This window comes from Pelecanus crispus, chromosome 3, assembly GCF_030463565.1.
Source record: "Pelecanus crispus isolate bPelCri1 chromosome 3, bPelCri1.pri, whole genome shotgun sequence".
In the NCBI taxonomy this organism is placed as follows: Eukaryota; Metazoa; Chordata; class Aves; order Pelecaniformes; family Pelecanidae; genus Pelecanus; species Pelecanus crispus.
In genome coordinates, this window is record NC_134645.1 from 7,677,866 (window position 1) to 7,702,707 (window position 24,842).

At 41.0% G+C, this 24,842-nt stretch overlaps 1 protein-coding gene across 1 annotated transcript in view; it reads left to right on the plus strand.

Moving 5' to 3' along the window:
- Nucleotides 1-24,842, plus strand: part of SPTLC3 (serine palmitoyltransferase long chain base subunit 3) — an 86,231-nt gene that overhangs the window by 57,813 nt on the left and 3,576 nt on the right. Inside the window, exons 7-10 of the mRNA XM_075707990.1 lie at nucleotides 892-997; nucleotides 8,326-8,545; nucleotides 10,564-10,690; nucleotides 24,697-24,832. Coding sequence (XP_075564105.1) covers nucleotides 892-997; nucleotides 8,326-8,545; nucleotides 10,564-10,690; nucleotides 24,697-24,832 — 589 coding nt within the window. The remainder of the gene's footprint in view (nucleotides 1-891; nucleotides 998-8,325; nucleotides 8,546-10,563; nucleotides 10,691-24,696; nucleotides 24,833-24,842) is intronic.

Genomic DNA, 24,842 nt, shown 5'->3' on the forward strand with positions numbered 1-24,842 from the left:
ATGTTTTGAAATGCCAATCCAGATTCCTGAAAAGTACCAGAATAATTCATTTTGGAAAGTGTTCATTCATGTGCAGACACCAGAATGCTGGTTAGATTTCAGCTCTTCATTGAAAGTCACATTTGGTCTGACCCTTATTCCTGTGATGTTTTTTCTTGCTTCTTCCGTGTTTTTCAAAACTTCAGTGGCTTTCCGTCAATAATTTTATTAGATTATCCACACTCAGCCCTTGAGAAAGCAGCTAAGTTTCTAATGTTGTTCCAGGCCTCCTTATATCCAAGCCCTGCCAGTGCCAAGCATTTTGGCACCAAATTAGTGTATTGATACCATGTGCTTGTATCCACTTGTCTCTCCCTCTCTCATCAGCAATCTTTCACTCACTTGCCTTCTTGAGAAGGACAAGATTTCTCTTGCTGCCATCCTGATGTGCTTCACACAACCTTTGCTGAAGCAATGCATGTTATTCATGAGTCCGTGGTGATGCTGGAAAGCAACCAAAAACTCACTATTCGGAAGCCTTGAGACATGAGTATCAGCAACCCATACAGACAACTACTGGTGATTAGCCTCAGTACTTAAGCAAAGTGGTTCCCTTTTGCCTTTAAATAAAAATGCATGCCAAGAATTTCTAGAAGTTTCCCAGATAAGGCGCATAACTGGGAGCTTTTTGTAACTCTCCTTGTCACTAGATTGCGTTCGGGCAAATTAAATCAATTGTTGGGTCTTGCCTACTAATTCAGGAAGTTTATCTTCAGGATACTTTTTTTTTTTTTTTTTATGTTGTCTTTTTCTGTGTAGGAAAAAAGTAGTGCCCAGTAGAAAATTGAAAGCTCTTTAGAAAAATCTTTGTTAATGTTTTTCCTTCCTCCTTTTTCTTATTTTTAAATAAAGATATTCAGAGCCTTGAGAAGTTGCTGAGGGATGCAATAATATATGGGCAGCCTCGAACCCACAGAGCATGGAGAAAAATTATCATCCTCGTGGAGGGCATTTACAGGTATGTTTGTGTTTTAGAAATGTGAGTACTCTTTATCATTTCTGAGGACAGAATGACATATTGAGTGAAGTGAACATTGACTCTAGGTGTCCGAGAGAAATCTTAGTGAGAGTGGAGGTTATAATAATGTTCTGTGATCTTATAAATCCATTACGTCCGTCTGAGCCCTGTGTAACGTGCTCCAGTTAGATCCCGTGAGTTGTTCTGAATGTTGATTTAGCAGATCACAGTGGAGTAAGAGATGTACTGTGAGAGCAAGACAGACCATCAGCTGGTGTGTGCTGTCACAGATGTGATAAAATTCATGATCTGTAGTAAGTGAGGAGTTTTGCTAAGTGAGTAAGCTGAGTTTTCTAGAGTTGTTTTGCACAGGCAGATCAAAAGAGAACTACATAGACCTAATTAATTTCTGCATACCCAGTTCTTACCCAGCTGTTGGAATCTAAAAACTCAAGCTAAACATAGGCCAAGTGATATCAGCACCTTTCTAGTAATTAGTGCTGGATCTAATGGACTCACACTTAAACAGGAAAAACAATTAAAAGACTGGCTTTCAAGGAATTATGTAGTGGTATTTCATGTAGCCCCAGTCCCTGGAGCAATTTGAATGAGAAGTGCCTTTGAGAATCCATCAGATAATATCAACATCAATAATACTATGTAATTATAGAGCATCCTAGCCAGATAGCTCTGGTTCACTAGTGTGGTGCATCTTACACCCAAACAGAAGGACAAACCAACAGCAGCAAAGCAGAGGCACCAGCCAGGTTCACTATCCTGGGCTTCAACCTGGCAACCGCTCAAGTCAGGAGAAGGTTACTGGGGAGGCAGCCATGGGGCTGGTGGAAGGCATGGAGGGGGAGCAACTGGCAGGCAGGGAGCTGGAGCAAGGAGAGGTAGAGATCATGAAAAGGAGGGAAGGGCTGAAGAAGCAGGGATTTGGACAGTGAGAAGGTTTGCAGGGATTTAGGCAAGGCTACTGCAGTGATGATGAGAGAGGCGGAGAGTAGGAGAAGGGTAAGTTTGGGAGTAGCGACACTTGCACCAGACAGAAGGGAACCAGAACCGTGTATTCACAGGATGTGACGTGGTTTAAGAAAGCAACATTAAACTTTATACATAGGGATCATATCCTGTGTTGCTGAAATACCACCAGTCTGGATGCACAGTTGTTTATGCTATTTATAAATAGAGAAATGCTAGCACAGTTGAGCTGATTAGCTTTTTTCATAAGGAATCTTTTACGATCTCATGTCATCCAACTTCATAGTTGTCAGTGCTTTCTTTTTACTTAACGTTTTCCATCTGCAAAGAGAACAAATCAGTTCTTATCTAAATACCTGTCACTCAGAGCTGAAACAGGTCGGCAGGCAGATCAGCTGATCCAAAGCAGGCTGAACGTATCCTTTCAACCAGAATAAACAGAGCAAAACTTCAAATAAACATAGCTTGGCCATACTAAAAGAAAGCTCAGATTTAAGGACTTTGATCATGCAGAAATTAAGTGGACCACCAACATTTTACTGACAAATATTCCCATCAGTCGCATGGCCTGCAGAAAATGCTCCAGCTGCTGAGCTTTGGTCACTTTTAAATCCTTTACCCTGAATATTGACCACTAGGGAGCAAGAAGGTAGACTGGTGACACAGAAGCATAGATTGGTCTGAGCAGTGGGATGAACCCGCTGTCAGATATTTGCAACAATAATAACTGTATTTCCAGATGTATATTTGATATAAAGTTTTCTTTTCCTCTAGTTTTGCAGTTCATTTTCAAAGGAGATTTCATTCTCAAAAGTTAGAAGAACCTTCTCTTGGAATGCAAAATAAAAACATGTTAAACCTCAGAGAACCTCACTAAAAAGGAACCATAAAGTTCCTTCAGCCCTGTAAGGGCTAAATAATGTTAAGACCACTCATGCCCTGAGTGCTTATGCTTATGAAGGGCATAAAGTAAAAGAAAAACAAAGCTCAGGTCTGTAATAGTCTCTCTTTGGAAACTAGCCCTAGCAGTAGCTAGGTTGGTTGGTTAGTTGTTTTCATAGCCTAAGCAGATCAGAAATTGAAGATTGTGGTTTGGTTGCAAAGCAAGTCTGCTCTGACTTGAGGGAGAATACCACCACACCCCATGGTGTTGTATCCCAGCCATCGCTGCCAACGCGGGACGCACACAGCTGATCTGTCCTTACAGCACTGCTGGGAACAGACTCACAGGCCATGTGGTCTAATCCAGTAAGTAGCTAATAACATTTCAGATGCAAAAGAAAAGCTGGAGAAAGACATATTAGAAATACTCTTACTTTTTTTGTGTGCATGTTCTTTCCTTTCTTGGCCCATGATTTTTGAAAGAGATTAAAATTTTCCAACCCCATATTGGCTAATGTTAGTTTTCTTGAAGATTTGCCAGATGCCAAATTAACATTCATCTAGAGGGTTTAAGAGGAGGTAGAGTGTTGTTAATGTATTCTTCTTACAACAGTTAATGCTGCTGCTTTTTTTTTTTTTTTTGCTTTTTTTTTTTCCCTTAAAGGACTTAAGTTATGCTTCAGGGACAACTAATACAGAATTTAACTTGGTCAGAGCCATTCTCCAAGTTAAAATATCTTTACTTGCAAGTTTGGCTTGGCAAATTTTTACAGAAATGCTTTTTCCAGAGATGCAAAAGACCCCAGCCAAAACCAGCACAAACACTAAGCTTTCCTTCTTTAAAAAAATATTGTTATATGGGACACCATAGTCTTAGTATGGTGAAGTTGATGGTATGGAAAAAAAATTGCCTCCTGTTTCCATTGGGAGCACGTTGAAGTGTTTACACTGTGCATAAGCCCGGACTTACCAGCTGGCAAAATTTGAAAAGGGTCATTGTTAGCCAACATGAGCATTTCTGGAAATCAGACTTGTGTTTGAAACCATAAGCCACAGATTTTACTTGGTTACAACTGAAGGCAGAATTGGTCTCTCAGCTTGGGAAGCACTCAAGATACATGTCAAATAAATAGCAATAAGTATATGTTTGTTTGCTTTTTAATGTCTCTATCTTAAAAAGATAACATCTTAAAAAAAAAAAATCATCAGAAGTAAATGTAACTACTAATGAAAGCTGGTTCTTAACTTGGACTAGCCTAGGAACAAATATATTCCATTTGTGTTCCAAACTAAGACACACCATCTAGCCATCAATCTTCAGTACAAAAAGCATGAACAAGTTTTGGCAGTGTCCAGGGCACAAGTTAAACTGACTTGCTAAATCATATTTCTATTATTTAAATTCCAGCTAATGTTTCCCTTGGCTTCTACCATTTCCAGTTCAGGATTAATCAGTTACTGTGTTTTTACATGGTTTGTGGTAGGCTTCTGCTCTCTTGCACACATGTTTACCTAGGAGTCAGATAGGCCAAGGCCCAGGGCAGGAGTTATGGGGCACCAGAAACTGCTCAAAACAGATTGGTTTTCATTTTGGTTTTTCCCTGTTTTTAATTTAATTTGGGTATTCTCCCTTCCAGCTCAGAAAATAGCTTTCTGATCAGTTAGATATTGTCCAGTGCCTTTTCATGTGCATTAGAAGATCCTCAGGATTCAGTGCCAATACTGTAGGAAATTTATCAGCGTTATTTTTTATTTCCTGGGATTAAATGACTGGACTTCCAGAAAAGAATGGGGTAACATTTAATGTCTTTGGCCAGGGACCAGCATTAAAGGTTAACATTTCTATCATTTCAGTGTATGGGTTTGTATCTGAGGGCAGGATTGGAAGGTTGCCTTAAAACTATTGCTCTAAACTACAAAACAGAGATTTGTTGTATGAACATGCAAGGTTTGTGTAAGACAAGAATACCTAAGGTAATCATTAACATGGAACACATACATCTTGGGAGTAACAGGTCACGAAAGGAGGGATTTTCCCAATTACAAACTAGCCTGAAAGGGGAACAGATGAAGTTTTCAAATGTTGAAAAGATAGTGGTACTATAGGGCATGTTTAGAGCCATTGAGTGATACAAAGAAAATAATAGGTTGAATATCAATAAATTAATTTTCCTGACAGGAAAAAAAAAAAAAATTTGAAACTGTGGTTCCATAGTAGGATCTAGAAAACTCTTTTCCTGAGAAGTTTCAAAATAAACCAGACAAAAACTGTCAGTGTCCTGTCAAGAGCAAGCCTGTGTCCCAAGCAAAGTGACCGGCACAAGTGCACACCTCCTGTCACCTGGCTCCACAATTCGTCAGCTGCATCAAGAAGAATCTCAGTGGTTTGGTAGGGACTGAATCAAGCTTCAAAATTCAGTGATCCCAAAATTTTGGATTATCTCTTCACATTTGGAAGTAGATTCAAACTGAGAGTGTACTGAAGCAAGCTTTTGTGCCTGCCCACTGAACAAGGGAGACGAGGGTCAGCTGCAATCTAGAAGATTTACACCTCTGCCACCAAGTTAATAATTTTTGCTACAAGACAGGATGTAATACTACGTAATGTTAACTTCTGGCCTGGGCAGAACCAGCTTATGTTCATCTGCATCCAGCTTTTTCAATGTGCCCCGTGTGCTTGAGTAGGTGTGGAAACAGATCAATAGCTTTGTAAAAGTGATACAACCAGACTGAGACGGAATGATTACAGTTCACTTCTGGCTCTCTGGTTTAAACTCAGTCGACATCAATATTTACCAAAGGATTCAGTAAACTTTGCATTTAGGCTACCCAAGGGGTTATGTGAAGTGAGCTTTACCTTGGAGCAATTCTGAACAGAGTGATGTTCATATCACAAACCATCTCCCAGGGTCAAAAGATAGACCAAGAACAGAGCAGGCAGCAAAACAGCTCTCATCTCTGCCATCAGGAGGGCTGAGGCCTGTTTGAATGGCAGCACAGAAAATGTACATGAAACCAGCAGCACTTTGTCTACTCCATGGACACTTCAAGGCCATGTTAGGATCTCTGTCAACTATTGTGACATTTATGTCAGCCAGCATCCTTCAAGAGCAGTAAATCAACACTGAAACTGAATACAAGTGCTTTGTTTTGCTAAACAGCTTAGAGTTCAAAGAGAAATCTCCTACTCATACTAGTAAGAAAGGTTTTCATTAAGTCCTCTTAATGGTTAAATCTTGCAACAGCCATGTACCAGCTCTATGTATTCTGGGATTCAGCAATAACTTTGCTTCCGTTCCACAAATATGCAGCAAATCAAGCTCTGTATTTTTAATTTACCATTTTTACTCTTCTCTTTTTGAAGATAAATGTTGTGTCTCCCATCTGAATCTCCGTGAGCCACTAAGCCTAATGATGTCCATGTAAATGTGGAAAAACTGTTATTGTCCTTCTCTGCCTAGCTGGTCTGCCCAAGTATTGCTGGAAGGTGGAGGGTGGGATGCCTACTTGCTTCCCTCTGTAGAGGTGCTCCTTGGCACCACTCTCACTCTCGGACCATATAGCCAACCTGCAGGCCAACCAGATGCAGCTGAAAGCTGCCATCCTCACCGTGTACGATGCTGCATGCCTAAGAACACCCAGTGGCTCAGTATAATTTTTAGCTGACTAATGCTTTGGCTCTGGGCTATGTGAGGACTGTAGGCTCTGCCTTTGTATTCATTAGGAAAATAGCTGTGGTGGTTCAAGTTGCTTCTCCCCCAGCTGCCAAGTGCCATTTGGGAAAAGTGAGAAAGCCCAGGCTCTGGGAGCTTGCAGTACAAGCCCACACTTTTTTGCTGCGAGAGACCGTGGTGCCGATATACAGCCCCACAGCTGCCTCTTCTATTGCTGGGCAAGACAGAAGGGCAAGATTTGCCAGCAGTCAACCTGACAGCCAAAAATATGCCTCCAGGCTCTCTGAACTTCCCAGTAAACACATCACAGGCTACCCTTGTCCATGACTGCTCCCCTGTGCTGTTCTTTCAAACTAATGGAGACTTGCCTATGGGCAGGTCTCCTTCAAAACTGGAGACCAAGCTGTTTCCAAGCTTACTCAAGAGACCAAAGAATGAAGAAGGACTAAAATTGTCAGAAATTTCCAAAGTGCTAAAAGCACATCCCGCCCCTTTTGTGGTACCAAACTTCCAGCTGCATAGTGCAGCAAGAGTGGCAATAAAGCAATCTGTGAAAGCCACTGGTCCAGGATCTAAAAATTGCCAAGAATTTGTGTTGATTGTGTGCTCTTCTGTAAGTACTATCTGGGAACAGACTTGACATTTCTGCTTACCTGAAACTCTTGCAGCATTTGCAGGTGGATACACCTTAGCCACTGAGCACTGGTTTTCCTGGCACACAGCGCACTCACGGTGTTTTTGATAGGAAGTATTTAGCATTTAAAGACCTGCTCACTAGAGCTAGTGTTAGAGAACATGTTTAACTCATTACAGAATGAATACGGAGTGCATCAGAGCATATCCAAGCATAGCTGTAGTCAGCTCACAAAGGTTTTCAAGATGTAATAATCTTCACAGCAATACTGTTGACACTTCATCTTTATGGGATTAGAGTGCATTTCTTCTTTGTCTCCCTGGGCTTTCATCCTGCTGTACAGCTCCTCTGTGTCTTCTAACTTACTGAAGTGATTACCAACAATACAAAAGAATTAAAATCTCTTCTTATTTCTACAAGTCTCAATACACCATTAGTGCAAGTTCAGAATATTTCTTTTTCCCGCATGGCTGTAAGAAAGTAAAAAGAAAAAGAATGGAAACTTTTTTCCTTTTGAGTACTAGGTAGCAGGCTGCATTTCCTAAAGAGTCTGTATTGGGAGGAGCAATTGGCAAGAGAGGGTTTGAGCTTACCTTTTCTAATCTCCGATTCTGTCCACTCTGAAGACGGGCTGCTTTGAGCTATGGCACCGTCTGTGTGTTTCAGGTGGCCCATCTCCTGTGTATGTTAGACCCAACTGCTTTGCTCCAGGGTAATTTGCTCTAGAGTTGTTACCCGCAAATATTGCCACAATAGCTGACGGTGAAGTAAGCAATGACCAGACTGAGTTACAGCTGTTCCTTGTAATTCGTTACAATATTTGTTTTGTAGTGAATTGTCACGTGGTGCTTTGGGTGGGTATCTCCCTCTCTTTTTATACCTTTCCTGCTCTTTTCTGGCATGTTGAAAATTTGCAAATGTTCAAAGACTTTTTGACTGGTTTTGATTGTTTGAATTCTAAAACTGTTTGACTGTTTTATACTCACCTGCAGATGGGAAAGGGTTGCAATTTTTCTTTGAACTGTAAATACAAATCGAGGTTGCAGAGGATCTTTCATGGAGTAAGGCAATTAATACCTATATTTTCTGGCAGTATCTTAAAGAGAAAGAGAGTACAGGATTTGTTGTTCATCCATGATTCTCTCCATCTGCAGCATGGAAGGGTCCATCGTGCGCCTGCCAGAGATAGTCTCCTTGAAGAAGAAATACAAAGCCTACCTCTACTTGGACGAAGCTCACAGCATCGGTGCGGTGGGCGCAACAGGCCGAGGAGTTGTGGAATACTTCGGTATGAGTCCTGATGATGTTGACATATTAATGGGAACGTTCACAAAGAGCTTTGGCGCAGCTGGAGGATACATAGCTGGCAAAAAGGTAAAAGGAAAACACAAACATTTTAACATCAAGGAGGGGGGAAGTAGCTTCTTATTACATATGATATATTTCATTATCTTTTCACATAGACTACTTTGCGGGAGCACTATTCTAAAGTTAGTACCATTTTTGTCTGGATCCCAAATGCACATCAAACAGTCAGACTTTCTTATTTTTGTCTCATATTATGTAATTTGCTTGGGTTGGGTATTTCTGTGCCACCCTGATGATTGTTGTTTCTCTTGGAAATGTTTAGACACGTTGTGGTTGGCTAAATATGCTTTACTACATTAATTTGCATGCAGATTGCTCATTACTTTGTTTCACATTTGTAAACAGTGTGTGGAGCAATATTGAGAGATTAAAGCCACAGTTTCATCCACTGATAATAAAATTCCTAAACAGTTGTGGATTGTCATAGTTGCATTTTTTAGGAGGATGGAGAAAGAGGGTTATTGAGAGCCTTTTGCAATAGTAAAATCTGTGTCCTCAGTTGCTCTGCATACATTAACAAAACAACCTCTTGCCAACAACAGATGTCAACAAAAAGTAGAGCTGAGCTTGCTTTAATTGGTGGTGTAGAAGAAGAGAAAGCATAATCAGCACCATTGTGAAATGTCATTGGTTTTGTTGCTTGACAGAGATATCAAGTGGTTACTGATTATTTACCCTTTTCATACCCTGCTGAATGTGTTTCTTAAGCAGTTTGAATGAGTAGGAAGCCTGTTTAGACAGTCCATATGGTTGTTGTCAGGATAACATTAATAAGGGTAGCACTTGAGTAGTATAAAAGGGCTATAAGAAAGTATAAAGTGTATATTTCTTACTGTGTTTTTTGGTTTTGCCCCTGGAGATCTTAAAACAGGCTATCATAATACATCAAGAATCAATTTTCTTCGTTTCCTTTGCTTCCTGAATTTGTATCTGAAGGTTTAACTTTTACCAAAGACAATGTGGCTAATGTAGCTAGAAATTTTAGGAAGCCTAGACCTGTGAAAAGCCGTCTAAAGTAATTCATCATCTAATCCTTGGAAGTTTTCTTAAATGAAAGTGGGTTGCTCTTTTCACACCTGTGTGTATCACTAAGCTTTGCCTCAGGCTTCCAGGCCTTGGTTGGCAGCTGCTCACCCAACACACTTAGCACGCTTAGATTCATTTCTGCAGCCAAAAATTCACTGTGGGCCTGTTCATTCTGCATCAGCTAGAGCACAGAAGCCTTCTCAGCTATTTGATCAAACTCTTAGGATTACAATTGCAATATAGCAATGCATAACCTGTATAAGGTTAGGTAAATCTTTATCCTTAGCATTGGAATTACCGCATAGACTCATACAGCTTTTTTGGCAATGATTTGTGTTACTGTCTTTGGGGTTTTTTTCTGGTGATGTTTTTGATCAAAGGCAGTTTTCAAGCAGGTCTCATTCCTTTCTCACTAACAGGCATTGAGCTTTTAGTGTGGTAACTGTTGCTCTGATATTTTGCACTAGGAGGTATAAGCTGTCATAACAATGATGGTCTTAAGCTTAATCATTCCTACAGTGTCCCTGGATTCAGGAGAGTTACTGGTGCTTTAGACTTGCCTACAGTACATCAATGTTTTTTCTAGAAGCACAGATTGTGCTCTTAGTTATACAAGGAAATGTTAAAGCAACTATACCGACACTAACATGACTGTCCCTACCACACTGAAGGAAAGTTTTTAACTATTTTAAGTGCAGTCGTTCATTGGTCTTTAAATGATTTTGGCTCCTTTTATAATGAGACTTAGTACAGAAGTAAACATTATTCTATTCCAGACTTTTGTTTCAGCTGTAATTGCCCCACATATATGGTAAAGTATTTGCACCTGCCTGATGTTTCTTCAGGCCATGTATTAACAGTAGCAGCCAAGAAAGGAAACCGATAACTGGTGAAACGTCCTCTTCCTTTTGCATTTTCTCACTCCTGCAGTAGTTAAGAGGCAGATCTGCTGTTTGGCCAGCTCAAAGCTCATTCATGCTTTGTTTTGCTTGTGTAAGGACCTTGTGGACTTTTTACGAACTCATTCTCACAGTGCTGTGTACGCCACATCTATGTGTCCACCTGTAGCAGAGCAAATCATCAGGGCAATGAAATGTCTCATGGGACTAGACGGGACAACACAAGGTAAGCCACCTTTAATTTCACTTATTTCAATTACTACCATAGCCTCTACTGTGTACAGGTGCACACAAAATGTCATCTAGCAGCAAAGTAGTATGGTAATGCAATGCAAAGGAAATAATTCTTACAGTGAAATTAATATCCAAAGCTTCATATTTCTAAGTGCAATCAACTCTACTTCTTTTCCCACACTCATCCACATGCAGCAGGGATGGAAATACTCTGGAATTCTGGCTCTATAGTTGCCAGCCCACTCTGCTTTGCACCAACAAAGAGAAGTACATGAATTGCCCTTTGAGCAGGTCGTCTGACATTGTAGGAGAAGTTTGAAAGGACACGCCTTCATTTATTGGCTAGATGCTTTCAGTTTAGATTCTTTCTAAGTGTGAACCATCAAAGTGGGCAAGCAACTCAAGCATGGTGCAGAATTTCAAAACAGGTATTGTATGTTAAATAATAGTATGAGAAGATGATTATAATAATTCCTACCTCACTCAAGCATTTCTTATGGTGTCCTGAAGCTAGTTTTGAAGTACATTTTGTCCCAAAAGAATTGACTACTTGGTGTCTTTATGAAAAATTAGGTTTATTTATATTCCTCTCCTGAAGTTGCAGATGCAGCTACCATCCAGTCCTCTGTATAATACGCTTTTGTAACATGCTTTCTACACAGCAAGCAACAAAACAACTGTGTGACATATCTATCTGCTGTTTCAAAGTGATACTGATATGTATTCAGTGTTCTAGGACTTAAATCCCAACTCAGAGAAAAGCTGGTAGTTTTTGAATTTGTATAATTTTTGTCAGGAATGCCTGAGAATCATGTTATTGTGTAACGTGCAGTTGAAGATAGATTCTGCTCTGAACTGCAATCTCTTTTATACTGGTCCAGTAGCACTGTGCTGTGCTATTTTCTCTTACCTTGTGTAGGACTAACAGTGTAATTCTGTATTAGTCATCCCTGATAGATATGATCGGGGTAAGGTGGGAATGGAAAGGAAAAAGGGTACGTGAGAGCAGGTAAGATACTGCTCTGCACTATTCCGTTGTAGTGCCCTAGAGGGCGGTTTCAAACCATGATAGACATGAGGCTGTTAAGACATTTATCGCAGCCCTTCAATGAGGCCAGAATTTATGAGACCCCACTGTACAAAAGGAGGGATAGAGAATCCAGTCCCAGTGCCAAATTCTGTTGAGTGCAATAACAAAGTGCAGCAAATCTCCAGTGCAACGTGTAGACAATGACGAAATGATGCTTTTGTCACTTTGGCAGAGAAGTCAGAGTGTAACAACTGTTTCCAGCTTGAACTTTGAAAGGTCGAGGTTGCGTATGCTGATGCCTACATCCTGTTCAATATGAGACCAGCTCTGACGTGTTTCTTCTACCTTGGGGACCATGCGTGCAGCCTGTCCTGCGGTGCTGCTCCCTGCACTGGCTGTAGGAAATGCTTGCCGTCAGAGGGCGGTCTTACACTGAGCCTTCCCAAGAGTTACACACTTAAGGCTCTCATCGATGCCGAGTGTAAAATATTACACATGCAGAGCATTTCCAAACCTTCAAAGCCTCTTAAAAATGATGTTCAGCCAGCGTGATTCTGCATGCAGATCAGTGCAGGCTGATAGGAGGACTTAGTTCAAGACAGAGTCTTTTAAGATGTGTGTGTCTGACTGTCTTAGGGATATGAGGCTGCAGCATTTTCTCTTCCAGAAGCAGTGTTGTTTAATGACACAATGTTTGTATTTCTGCACAAAATAAGTGCTTATTAAGTCTTCTGCAAATCCTTTCTGAAATAAATTAGTGTTCTGTCAGTTTTTTAAAATTTGTCTTGTAATATGAAATGCAAATGAATAGAAAAACAAATGAATAAATCATATATCACAACTTAGAGTATTGCACAAAGGCTAGCAAACTGGCTATGATGTGTAAAAATGTTTCTTGTCCTTCTGAGCCAGACTCATTATTTTATTCTATTGGGTTTTCTTTCATGTGGGCCTCCCTTCATTAGGCTGTCTTGTGACTACAAAAAAAAAAAAAAACCAACCACAACCCAAAACACAGGAAAAAATGTTATGCTGGACCACACTACAATGCTGCTTTGGCATCAGAGAGAGGAAGGTGGTGGCTTAGAAAGGAGGGGAGAACAGAGGGGAGAAAGCACTGTCTCTTCTTCGATATTTTTGTTTCCAAGGACAACAGCGGCCTTGGCTGAGTTCTTTCGGTCTGCTGTCATAGAAAATGGTGAATCCTGCATGTGAGCTGTCCTTGTGAGAGCATGAACCATGTATCAGAGACACCTGGCAGAGAAGTTTCAAGTGAACCAGAGTTGCCACAGGGTGGTATGCACCCTCTGTTCTCTGGAAGCTTGTTGAATTGATAAGAGGAGTTTATTCTGCAATTTAGTTCAAATGGCATTCCCTTCCTGAAGGGTGATTTGGGGAATCCTTTATAAGGAGATGTCCACTGATGGCTCATCCTCCAGAGGGCATCTCTCTAGGGCTGAGAGCCTGGAAAAGAATACTGGGAATGTTTTGGAAAAGAGTGACGTTAGAGTTTGCTAAAAGGTTCCATGTTAACTAGAGGGTGCTTCTTGAAAAGCGTATGAAATAATGGGATGACAAATGCGTTAACCCAGCTTGTTCTTACATCTGAACTTCATGACTGACTCCTCAGTAGATTAATAGAAAACTAAGAGAAGTAAGACTGATTTGGTCACTTAAATTGCTGTTCCGAAAAGTCTTTTATTCTATATAAAAAATACAAAAGATACAAAAAGTGCTAAAAAAGCACTTCACACATTAGTCTTTTATATTTTCCCAGATATCATGCTTTTACATTCCCTTCAATTTCTTGCTAGTTATTCTCCACTAATTTGTTAAGCAGCTGATCTAGAAAAGAGTAGCATAGGTAGAATTATATCGTGGGTAATGCCTGAGGCCAGAAATGCAGCAATACTGCTTGTGTTTATCTTGGTGTGTATCCAATGATTGATCTCCCATATTTTCTTCCTTTATTATCAATTAGTAAGAATATGGTTGTTTGGAAAAGGAATCAGGGTGTGCATTTCCAGGACAGGATCAGTATACCGGATTCATGACTTCAGGATATGAATAGATGTGTATGGACACAGCGGGTACAGCTTAATTACAAGCAAGGAACAAGTTAGCACTTTAAAAGTAATTCTACAAAACCTAAACTCTTTAGCTGGAAATTATCCACAGCAGGTGTCTGTTTCAGGCTACAATTTTTTCGTATCAACAAAAAAGGTTCAGTCCTTCTTCAGATATACATATGGGGGTTTGATAATCTAGGGAAAAAAGTGGGGGAGGGATTTTTTTAAAATCCTTTTTCCCCTGAAGATCTCAGTTTCTCCAGGCTTGGGGATGAAGATTTGGATTGTGATAGCCAAGTTTATAATTTTTGTCATGTCTATGAAATACCATCTGAGTCTTGTGATGTTACAAGTCTCAAAAAAATCTCTACTTGAAATGAACACTGACAAATCTCAAGATCCACTGAGTGAAGGAGCATCTTCCAGCTCAGTTTGGGGGGTGTGAACAGAGCATCCCTCACCTGGAGCTTGGGCAGAGGACTGGGGCCCTGAGCACCTATGTCCATCCTGCACTGTCAGGCACTTAGGGAGGTGAGCCAGGAAGGTTAAAGGAAGAAGAGACTCTGACAAGAAAAGGAGACACAACAGTGAGTAGGTAACAGGTGGGCGATAAGGATGGAGACTAGGCCCAAAATGGGCCTAGATGGAGACAGCCCCCTGAGAAGACTGGCTGGAGATGATGTGAACAAAAAGAGCCTGGTGTGGGAAGGAGAGGAAGAGGGACAAATGTGTCTGCAAGAAACTATAGCAAACACACAACCCTCCAAACCAATGCCAGTACCTCAGACATTCTTTGTTCTTCTCCAGTCAGAAAACTGCTGTGGAAGTGTGCTAGCAAGATGTGTGCTTACCTTACTTTGCAGCAGGAGACTCAAATTTGGATAGGAAAGTTCTCATTTTAAAAGCCTTGCACGGACATAAGTAAAAAGATACAGAGAAGACATGGTATCTCCCACAGAAACCATCTATAAATGTATGGCTATGTCCCATATCAATATCTGTAATAGTTGTGAGACATTAATGTCATGATAACGTGACTGGGAGGATACTGCAGAGCCCACAGCCAGCTATTACAGTTTCCTTGTTTTGCCATGTTTTCTGCTATGACTTGAGAAAATCAAGCACAAGAAACGCTGAATTAGGAGAAGATAGGAGTTCCTTCAAAACTGATATGCATAGTTGTTCCTGCCTGCGAGAGAGGGGTAGGTTGAGGTCACTATGACCAAGTTCTTTGATTCTTGAGTGACTTGTATCAGAAGAGTCAGAGAATGACAACAAAATTTGCGAATGTACTTCCATTTTCATGTAAAATCATATTTTTAGTAGAGTACAAGTCCTGGCATTTTCAATGCCATGTTTTACAGGACTCTCTGAAATTCGACAACTTGTAGAGCAAGACACATTTATTCTTGGTAACATAATGTCATAGATACTATCATAGTTCCTGTAATAGATTTATTCAAAAGCCTATGAACTTCTAGCAGCTGTATTTCCTTTAGTAATGTCATAAGGCAGCAGGTTCCACAGTTCAGTTCATATAGTCTATAAAAAAATATATCATTTTATCCCTCTTAAACCTTTGTGGCCTTTTCATCTCAAATGTGTGTCTCCTCATTTATTAGGAGATATGGGAAGCAGAAGTTCCCATGGCATTTACTCTTTATAATTCATAATATAGATGTTCTTTATATGTTCTCCTTGTGGCTTCTCATTACACCACTGGAGATACCTCAGGAAACTCAGCAGCTGCCTTAGTGGTTTTATCCCCATAATGAGACTGTAGTTGACTCAGAGTGTTTGGACCCTGTGCAAATTTTCAAGCACACTTACTTGCATGCAACAGAGCCCCTCCAGCTGTGACCTCGTACCATTTTTTTCCCCTTTCTGCCTCAGAATACCAAAAGCATATTTTTACACTTGAATTTGATAGGTAAAAAATAGAACCACTAGGCAGGCAGAGTTAAGACTGCTAGAAAATCTAAAGCAATTTTTTTGATGACTAATAATAAATTATAGTGATGTAAAAAGCAAATCACAGCATTTGCAAAGGCATCATTTTTCTGTTTAATGCATGGCAAACAATAATTCACCAATAGCAACAGGTATTTTTCATACATTTTTATGGGATGCTGAAAAATTTAAAACCCTACTTCCTACAGTAGGAATCTACTGTCCTTGTTATATTAAAAGATAATTCCTGAGGTTTTTTAGATAGAAAGTGTTTCTTTAAAATGTTAATTTACTTTGCCATTTGTGCTGATTGGTTTATCTTTTTGCAACTACTAGTTTTCATTTTTGTTTTTAGCAGAATTGGAGTTCTTGCATTTGTGCTCATTCAGATTGCGAGAAGCTGCAGAACGCTGCTTTCTGTTTTGGCTTGGCATTAAAAAGATCTGGTTTTAAAAGGTTCCTTTTTAAAACATTTCCGTCTGCCTTAGATTTTTGTATAACTGGAGGACCAACTTAAAATGCTCAGTTTCCAACATTTTCCGCTGCTATCTGTGCTCAGCAGTCTTTTGAAAACATTACCTTTGCCTGTCAGAGTCCTCTGTAAATTCAAAAATCTTAGTTTCACATCACTCCAACCTGGCATAAACCAGCACTGGTGCCAGGAAGGGCAGTCTTGCCCTCCTTTTTGCCTTTCATCCCCTGCCTATCCCCTTATTTGTGCCCCTTTTCTTCGTGCCAGAATTAGCGTTCATGCAGCCACGCAATGAACTGAATCAGAGAACTGATCTAGCTGAAAAATAACCGACCCTCCCACAAATGGTTAGCCTACAGCCAAACTGGTTCCCTGAGCCAATCTACCATGTGGCTACAGGAATCCCAGCGCCAGGACTTCAGCAGCTGGAGCCGAGAGGAACGATCCCTTTTGCAGCAAAATAAATCTGTGCCAGAATGAACTGATCATGAAACTATAGCCGTAAGCTTTAATACTGCAAGCTACTTAGCGACAGACCCCTTGAACCTGCTTGAAACAGCTTACAGAATTAGTCATACTAAAGTACAGCTTTTTACTGTTCCCCCTCAAATTCTCATTTTGCCTCTTCATTCTGAGATGATTGCTTCTCTCGGGTCCTCATCAAGCAGAATGCTTGAACCCTGGCTTAATTTTAAGTTACTATTCCCAATAAGTATGTGCTTACATTTAAAGCGCTTAAGCAAATTTATTCCCTGTTTACACAGCATTGGCTCCATGACTAGGGCTCCCAGTCACTAGGACGGTGAAGATGCTAATATGCTGTCACAATTATTACTTGTTTGAGCTAAGCATCACAGATGTTCTCCCAGCAGTGGATGATGAAACAGAGCTGAATTCTGCCATCTTTACTCAAAAGGAGTGAGACACGCTGTTCCAGTGAAGCCACCTGCCATGCGGTCCACCTCCTAAAGGAAGCCAAATGTATCCATGGAGGGTCAGTTGATCTGAACAAGCAGGGGCTGTCGAGTAATAGTGTTTGCAGTGATTTGCAAGAGCTCTGAGGACCAAATTCTACCTCGTATGAAGTCACTTTTTCCATATTCAAAGTTAAACCAGTGCTGTAGTCTTCTAGCAGACCCTACCCATGGATAGGTGTCCCCTGTATTCACACATAAGTATTAACTGCAGGCAGAGGAGGAATGTGATCAGCCTTGGATATGACTCATAGCCTGTACCCCAGCAAAGAAAGCTACGCTTTCCCCAGGGACAGCAACACGCAGCTCCATGACAGAGTCACCTTTTAAGGGTGTTTTTGCTGCCGGGATAAAGCGTGAGGATCCCTCCTCCGTTCCAGATGCTGCTTGCTGCTGCCCAAGGAATCCAGCACTGTTATCAGCCTGAGGAGCACAAAGGAGAGAAGTGCTTTTTCTAACGGCGTTTAGATCACTGGTATTTCAGAAACACCTAATGTGATACAGATGGAGCGCATTGTACACTGGCTGGCTTTCAGCAGGGGGACTGACGTGCTTTGTGATTAATCACCTGTGCTGGGAGTAAATAAGGCTCAGCCAAGGCTGGCTGCTCTGTCCCTGCTTTTGTGGGGGATACTGAATGCTTACATTATACATCTGAATACAGATAAGGTGCTGGGTAGGCATAGCTGGCTCATTCAAGAAATAAGGTAAAAATGACAGAATTTGTACAATTTCTCTCCTTTCTGCTTCAGCTGAAATTGCCACTGCTTTTTCCCTTAATCTGCTCTGGAAAGTGTTTTGCAGCAGTTCAAGGTTAAAATTGGACTGACTAAATAAGTCTGCAAGGGCTTATTTAGCAGCTGAATTAAGTAGAAATTACTAGGTTTCAATTTGGCATTAGATTGTAGAAGAAAACGTCTTCACTTCTCCCCAATTCATAGGAAAGTTATTTTCTGATAAAGATTTTTTATCTAAGAACATATTTCCTTTAGGCACCCCAGTTTTACAGCATTCTATTTGTGATTTAATGCACATGGAGGTACATGTGTGTTACTCCTTATAATGGAACCAGAGAAAAAAAAGAAAATCTGTCCATCTGCAACAGTTTAGTGGGGAAGAGCTATTGTTTTCCAAATTTTTTTTCAGCCTATGAAAGTTTGCTTTTTACTATCTAGTTGTTAGTAAAGGAGGGCAGGGAGTAGAGTTCTCCATCCGAGGAACACAGATTGAAGAGACACACTGACACCGGTATGTAAAAGTTTGATTGTGTAACTAATTATTTAGAAAGACCCTATGAAACAACAGCTGGAGAAGATTAAAGCAGGTGGATTTGTGTCTTGAGTCCACTGTGTGCCAAAAAGTACAGCGTGGGATTATCTTTCCTGGAGCAGGTTCCAGAAAAATAGCTCTCCTTCAATTAAAATACACCTGAGATCTTGATAGGAAAGCCTACAGGTTGCTTATTCCTGTTTTCAATATACTGAGTCAGAATTTCCAAGGGTAGAAGCCTGCAGGAAGAGTTCAAAGGTAGAATGTTTGTGCAGGAATTGAATGCAGCCAACTTCTCTGCTTATTGAAATCTTGCAGGAGTGAAAAAGCAGACAACTCTGGAAGAGGAAAACAAACTTTTGTTTCAGAGAGCTGATATTTTTACTACCTCTTTTGCTGCCAGGATAAGGTCCTCAGCTGGCATAAATAGCAAAGCTCTATTGAAGTGCGTGGAACTGTGCCAGGTGACACCCACCTGAGATCGGCCCCTCAGACGTATAGTCAGGATGCCTTCCTGCTGTCAAACTCCAGAGCAACTCCTCACTAAAAGCAGGTCTGAAGCCATAGCCTGGTGTGTGACAAAGCATCTACCAAGTCTGTTACTCCATGTGGCTCTCTGAAAAAGTTTGTTGCTTCAAAGAAATTATGAGCAAGCCACTACCTTTTATCAGTTCTCTCTCTCTTGCCCTCTCTCTGTATTTTTCCTAAAACTAAACCATATTAATTTTGAGCTATAAAGCCTTCTAAAAGCCTGCAGAAATTAATGAGCTAAAACTGGCAAATACGCAATAATGCATGTCAAATAAAAATATAACCAGCATTTTTCCCAGAATTGCCAACATCTTGGAACTTTGCAGTAAACCAAATATTTTTAAAGCAGTGCAACAAATGTAAACTCTAAATTTGCCAGCAGTAGGTGGATTGCAGATGCAGTAAATCTGGTTTTGTTGTACCAGCCAGGTAATTAATCCTGTATTTCAACAAAATCCCAGTAAGCTGGCTGTGTATCACTGTATGTTCCAAGCAGTGTGAAGATAACTTGTGAATTTTAAGAATCCTTTATTGTTCAGTTTTCTCTCTTTCTGCCCCTTATTCAGCTAATAAAAAGATGTAGAGCTCTTAATAAGATCATGCTCAACCTTAGCTGAAAACTCTGGAGCATTAGTGGGCTTAGTTTTAATTAGCTAAGGGTCAGTTTTTCCTGTCCAGGCTGTTTTCTCCAAACATATGCTGTGTTGTGGTTCACATGTTTTATGGAATATAGCTGTCTGGATACCCTGCATGCTGTGCTACAAGCTATTTGCATAGACCGTAAATCCTCAAGAATTTTGCAAACTAAGAATTTTTGAACAAACGTATTTACTGTCTAAGGACCTGGCCCTCTAATTAGTGCCATACAGGTAAATTCTTACACTCAAATAGATGCAGCTACATCATTTTAGCTCGGGGTCCAACTCTGCAGATTTTCACTCAATGAATAATAAAGGATTCAAGATCACAGCCTTGAGAATCAAAGAAAATAGTTTTTAAATGCGGTGTCTTTGGTTAAACATACCACAGTGAATTTGGACTAAGATCTGATCCTAAACTGAATCCATCGCTCTTACACTGATTTAATCTACAGTGTGGGGGGAAAATTGGGCCAGTGAGACCAAAATAAACATTTTGCTCAGATCTGCCTCTTTATCTGACGTTGGAGGGTCCCATAAAGGAACGAAAAAGAGTGTTGAAATACAGTTACAAACTTTAAGGTTTTTATTGCTCTTATCAGGATAGCATATAAGATGGCTGTGTGTATGATGAGTGTATGTGGTCTTTGACCACAAAATTTAACATGAGAAAGGAAAGTGTTGACACTTGGTAAAGAAATAGGTTCCTCCCAGCCACCCACCCATAAATACAGTGTGTAGCAATCGTCTCCTAATGTGCTTTTTTTCCCTCCAGATATATGTGAGTGCTCTGATCTTTTATTTGACTCTTTAATGCATCCATGCAAATTAAATTACTATCCTGGGATGTTGCTAAAATAGTGCATGAAGTGGTTCTTTTGCATCAGTGCTGGCTGGCTTGAAATTATTCCATAGGTAGTCTTGATTAAAGGGGATCTGTCCCATCACAAAGTAGTTGAGGAAATAGATTTAGCAAGTGAAGATCAGAAAAGGAAGAGGTGTTCGACTTCTGGGGGGTTGCCTTAAACTCCTCTTTCAGCTCTAATGTTTCCTTTGCTGAATACCCCCTCTTGCTTTGGAGTCTAAATTTCCGGTACCTAAAATAAGTAGAGACAAACTGATCAACTCTGGGCCATGCGCATATGGTTTGATAAATACCGAACGGCCTGGAATCTTGCATGGCTGACACTTTGTTTCCAGCTTTGTGGTAAACAGCTGAATAGAAAGAAGAAGGCAGCAAGTCTTAAACTGCAGTCGCCAAGAACATCTGCATTTATGAAAACTTTCCCTAATTGAAAATCTAGTAGTTTCAAATGCTGTAGACTGAGAGTTTGGAAACTAGCTCAGGGGCTGCTAAGATAGCAAGAAGCAGCAGTGGTTTTGAGCCCCCAGTTCAGGTTACTCCCCCCCCCCACCCTCTTCCTTGTAATTTGGGCATTCAGGAGGTGCTAATAACATCTTTACAAATCCTAACAAGGGAAAAAGTCTCTCTTTAGACTTCAGACACGTTATTCTTATTCTGCGGTTCTTCTCTAACTCCCTTTCCTTGCCACCTCCCCTGCCCCCATTTCTCCTCCTCCTCCTCCTCAATATTTCCTCCTGGTTCTTTGAGATCTACTACACCAAAAATATTTTTGGAAATACCACAGACTATTGTTTTTATTAGTGACTGGAAAGCTTTGTAGTAGGATGCTTTTGTGTTTCATTTGTTTTCCTTGCTCTGGCACAGCTGGTTTTGTTTTAGCAGCATTAGAGAGATGGTTAAACTATTTGTGGCCTTTTCTAACCCAGCAGATCTCTTCCACTGAATGCTTTAAACTGAATGACTGAAACTGTAACTAACAGGTTGTCTGTGTGGGCAGTTTTGTGCATAAAGTTACAAATGCACTGGTTTTATAAGATCTTTTAATTTGTTCAGCAAAACACTGATCACTGTGAAGCAAGTCCCAGTTTCCCTATAAATTTCCCAGCCAGAACATTGACAGAACCTTGACTTGGGAAGATACAGAACAGATGAAGCAGTAGATCTTGTTCAAACATACGTACACTCAGAAAGATTAATGGAAAAGAAGTTTATGTAGGTGTGGTGATCCCCACCTTAGCCAAGAGGGAATGGGAAGAAAAGCCACAGCAGGTGGTGGGGGCAGAAAGCGGTCTGAGGACAAATCTGCCAAAGGCAGTATATAGCAACTACAAATGTCTAACTGGCCACTGCGGTTACAAGGAGGAAGATGGGAAGTTAGGAAACAGGCATCCAATCAGACAAGGATGACAGCGGAAAGTAGTAAATCAAGAATGAAGCGAACAAAAAGTAAAGTAAAATGAAAAAGCAAATGGAGAGTGAAAACGTAATACATCTGTGCAAAAGCACCTTAAAAGCAAAGGGGAAAAGAGGAAATGAGTTGTACTGGAGGCTTCAGTTTTCATGTCTGGTGACATAATGTAAGTGATATTGAAAGTATGGGCTGATGAATGGCAGGAAAATGAAAGTTAAGAGTGTAGCTAAGATGTTAAATCTGCTAAATCCCAGTCTTATCACATGTTCCTTCACACGTACTCTTTGCTGTGTAAAAAAATGGCTGGATGGCTGGGCCCAAAGAGTTGTGGTGAATGAAGTTAGATCCAGCTGGTGGCTGGTCACAAGTGGTGTTCCCCAGGGCTCAGTATTGGGGCCAGTTCTGTTTAATATCTTTATCAGTGATCTGGACGAGGGCATTGAGTGCACCCTGTTTGCAGTTGACACCAAGTTGGGTGGGAGTGTTGATCTGCTCGAGGGTAGGAAGGCTCTACAGAGGGATCCAGTTAGTCTGGATCAGTGGGCCAAGGCCAGTTGTATGAGGTTCAACACGGCTAAGTGTTGAGTCCTGCACTTGGGTCACAACAACCCCATGCAACGCTACAGGCTTGGGGAAGAGTGGCTGAGAAGCTGCCCGGCGGAAAAGGACCTGGGGGTGTTGGTAGACAGCCGTCTGAATGTGAGCCAGCAGTGTGCCCAGATGGCCAAGAAGGCCAACAGCATCCTGGCTTGTATCAAGAATAGCATGGCCAGCAGGACTAGGGAAGTGATTGTCCCCCTGTACTCAGCACTGGTGAGGCCACACCTGGAATACTGTGTCCAGTTTTGGGCCCCTCACTACAAGAAAGGCTTTGAGGTGCTGGAGCGTGTCTAAAGAAGGGCAATGAAGCTGGTGAAGGGTCTGGAGCACAGGTCTTCTGAGGAGTGGCTGAGGGAACTGGGGTTGTTTAGCCTGGAGAAAAGGAGGCTGAGGGGAGACCTTATGGCTCTCTACAACTACCTGAAAGGAGGTTGTAGCAAGGTGGGTGTCCTTGTGCCGAGGGTGTACTTCTGCCAAGTAACAAGTGATAGGACAAGAGGAAATGGCCTCAAGCTGCGCCAGGGGAGGTTTAGATTGGATATTAGGACAAATTTCTTCACAGAAAGGGTTGTCAAGCACTGGAACAGGCTGCCCAGGGAAGCAGTTGAGTCCCCATCCCTGGAGGTATTTAAAAGGTGTGTAGGTGTGGCACTTAGAGACATGGTTTAGTGGTGGACTTGGCAGTGTTAGGTTAACAGTTGGACTTGGTGATCTTAAAGGTCTTTTCCAACCTAAACAATTCTGACTCCCACCACCTCTGCTGGGCAGGCACAAGCAGCTGCACAGCGATTAGGTTTAGAGAATCCATCTGTTTGACATTGGTTTGGCAGTTCTCTTTCTGGCAAGGTCAGGCAGATGATGGACCTGGCTTGATTCATTGTGTGGCTGGGTGAACCTAGGACTGGTACTGGGGAGGTGGTGGGAAAGAGCAGCATGTGGGTACAGGGTAGGTGGCACCATACCTGTCAGCACTTTACAGCATTGGAAGAGCAGTGCATATATCAGCTCACTGATAAAACATAATGCAGGTGAAGTGGGGAAAGGACATATTTTATCTCCTTCCTACAGTAATGTTGAGTGTGGCTCTTCCCTTTTGTATGCAACGGGTGGGGAAGCAACTGCACTTGTGAGAAACCACCTCCTTAGTGACACAGCAAAAGAGAAGGCTGAGATGACTTTTCAAGCACATTTTTTCCCTGCTGTTTTTTGTCTTTTTCCTTCATTAAAAATAATTGTTTTCAACTCTCCTGTCAGTTTTGCTGGGGGACACATCAGTGGATTCATGACTGAATGAGGTCAGGGACAAGGCAGAGAACAAAACTTGTGTCTGAAAGTCTTGAATGCCTAAGGTCTGTTGTCAGATGATGATATTGAGGTAATAATAGCAAGATAAGAGGACAGAGAAACTGAGCAGAGCTCTGCAAGGGATTACATATGTAGATGCATATTAGAGTAACTGGAGTTATGCTGAATGTTGGTAACAAGCTGCGGAAGATCAGACGTTGTGTAATAACAAAGTGTATTGCGTGCTTTTCGTCTGTCTAAAAAAATTGCAACAAAAGCATCAGTCTGAGCTGACCCAAAATGCAATAATTTCTACTTTAAGCTTTATTACAGTTACAGAATAATAATTTAAAAAAAAAACCCCAAAACCCAACAACAAAAAAAAATGTGTATGCACAGAAGTAGCTAAGATATAAGAGGACCCCTGTGGAATATTGTTAAGGATAAAAGATATGCGTATCCTGACATCTGTATCCACATCTGTAGACATTGGTTGTTTCCCTTTACAGTGAATTATGTTGAGAAAAAACATACTCTGTTTATATGTCCTGTATCCACAGAGACATATAACTACTTCTCTTTAGTTGTGTGTCATTCAGTAGGTTTTATTCAGTGCAATACAGTAAAGGGAATTGTTCATCTATCTATCCCCAGAAGACATACTGTTTCTGCTGGTGGGAAGGCACCTCACAAGTACAGGAATATCAGTCGTCTGTCCTACAGCACCATAATAATCAACATAGTTGCATTTAGCAGATTCCATGTTTTTCTTCTGAATCAAATAGCAACATATACATTTCAGCCACACTTTTTTGAACTGTTACCCGCAGCCCTGTTTCTTGCCTGTTACTAGACTCCAGTTATGATCTTTGCACTGACTGTCCTCCTGACTTGACTCATTTCAGGGCTTCAAAGAGTGCGCCAGCTGGGGAAAAACACAAGATACTTCAGACGAAGACTGCATGAAATGGGCTTCATCATTTATGGCAATGATGATTCTCCTGTTGTCCCCTTACTCCTTTATATGCCTGGTAAGATAGGGTAAGTACTG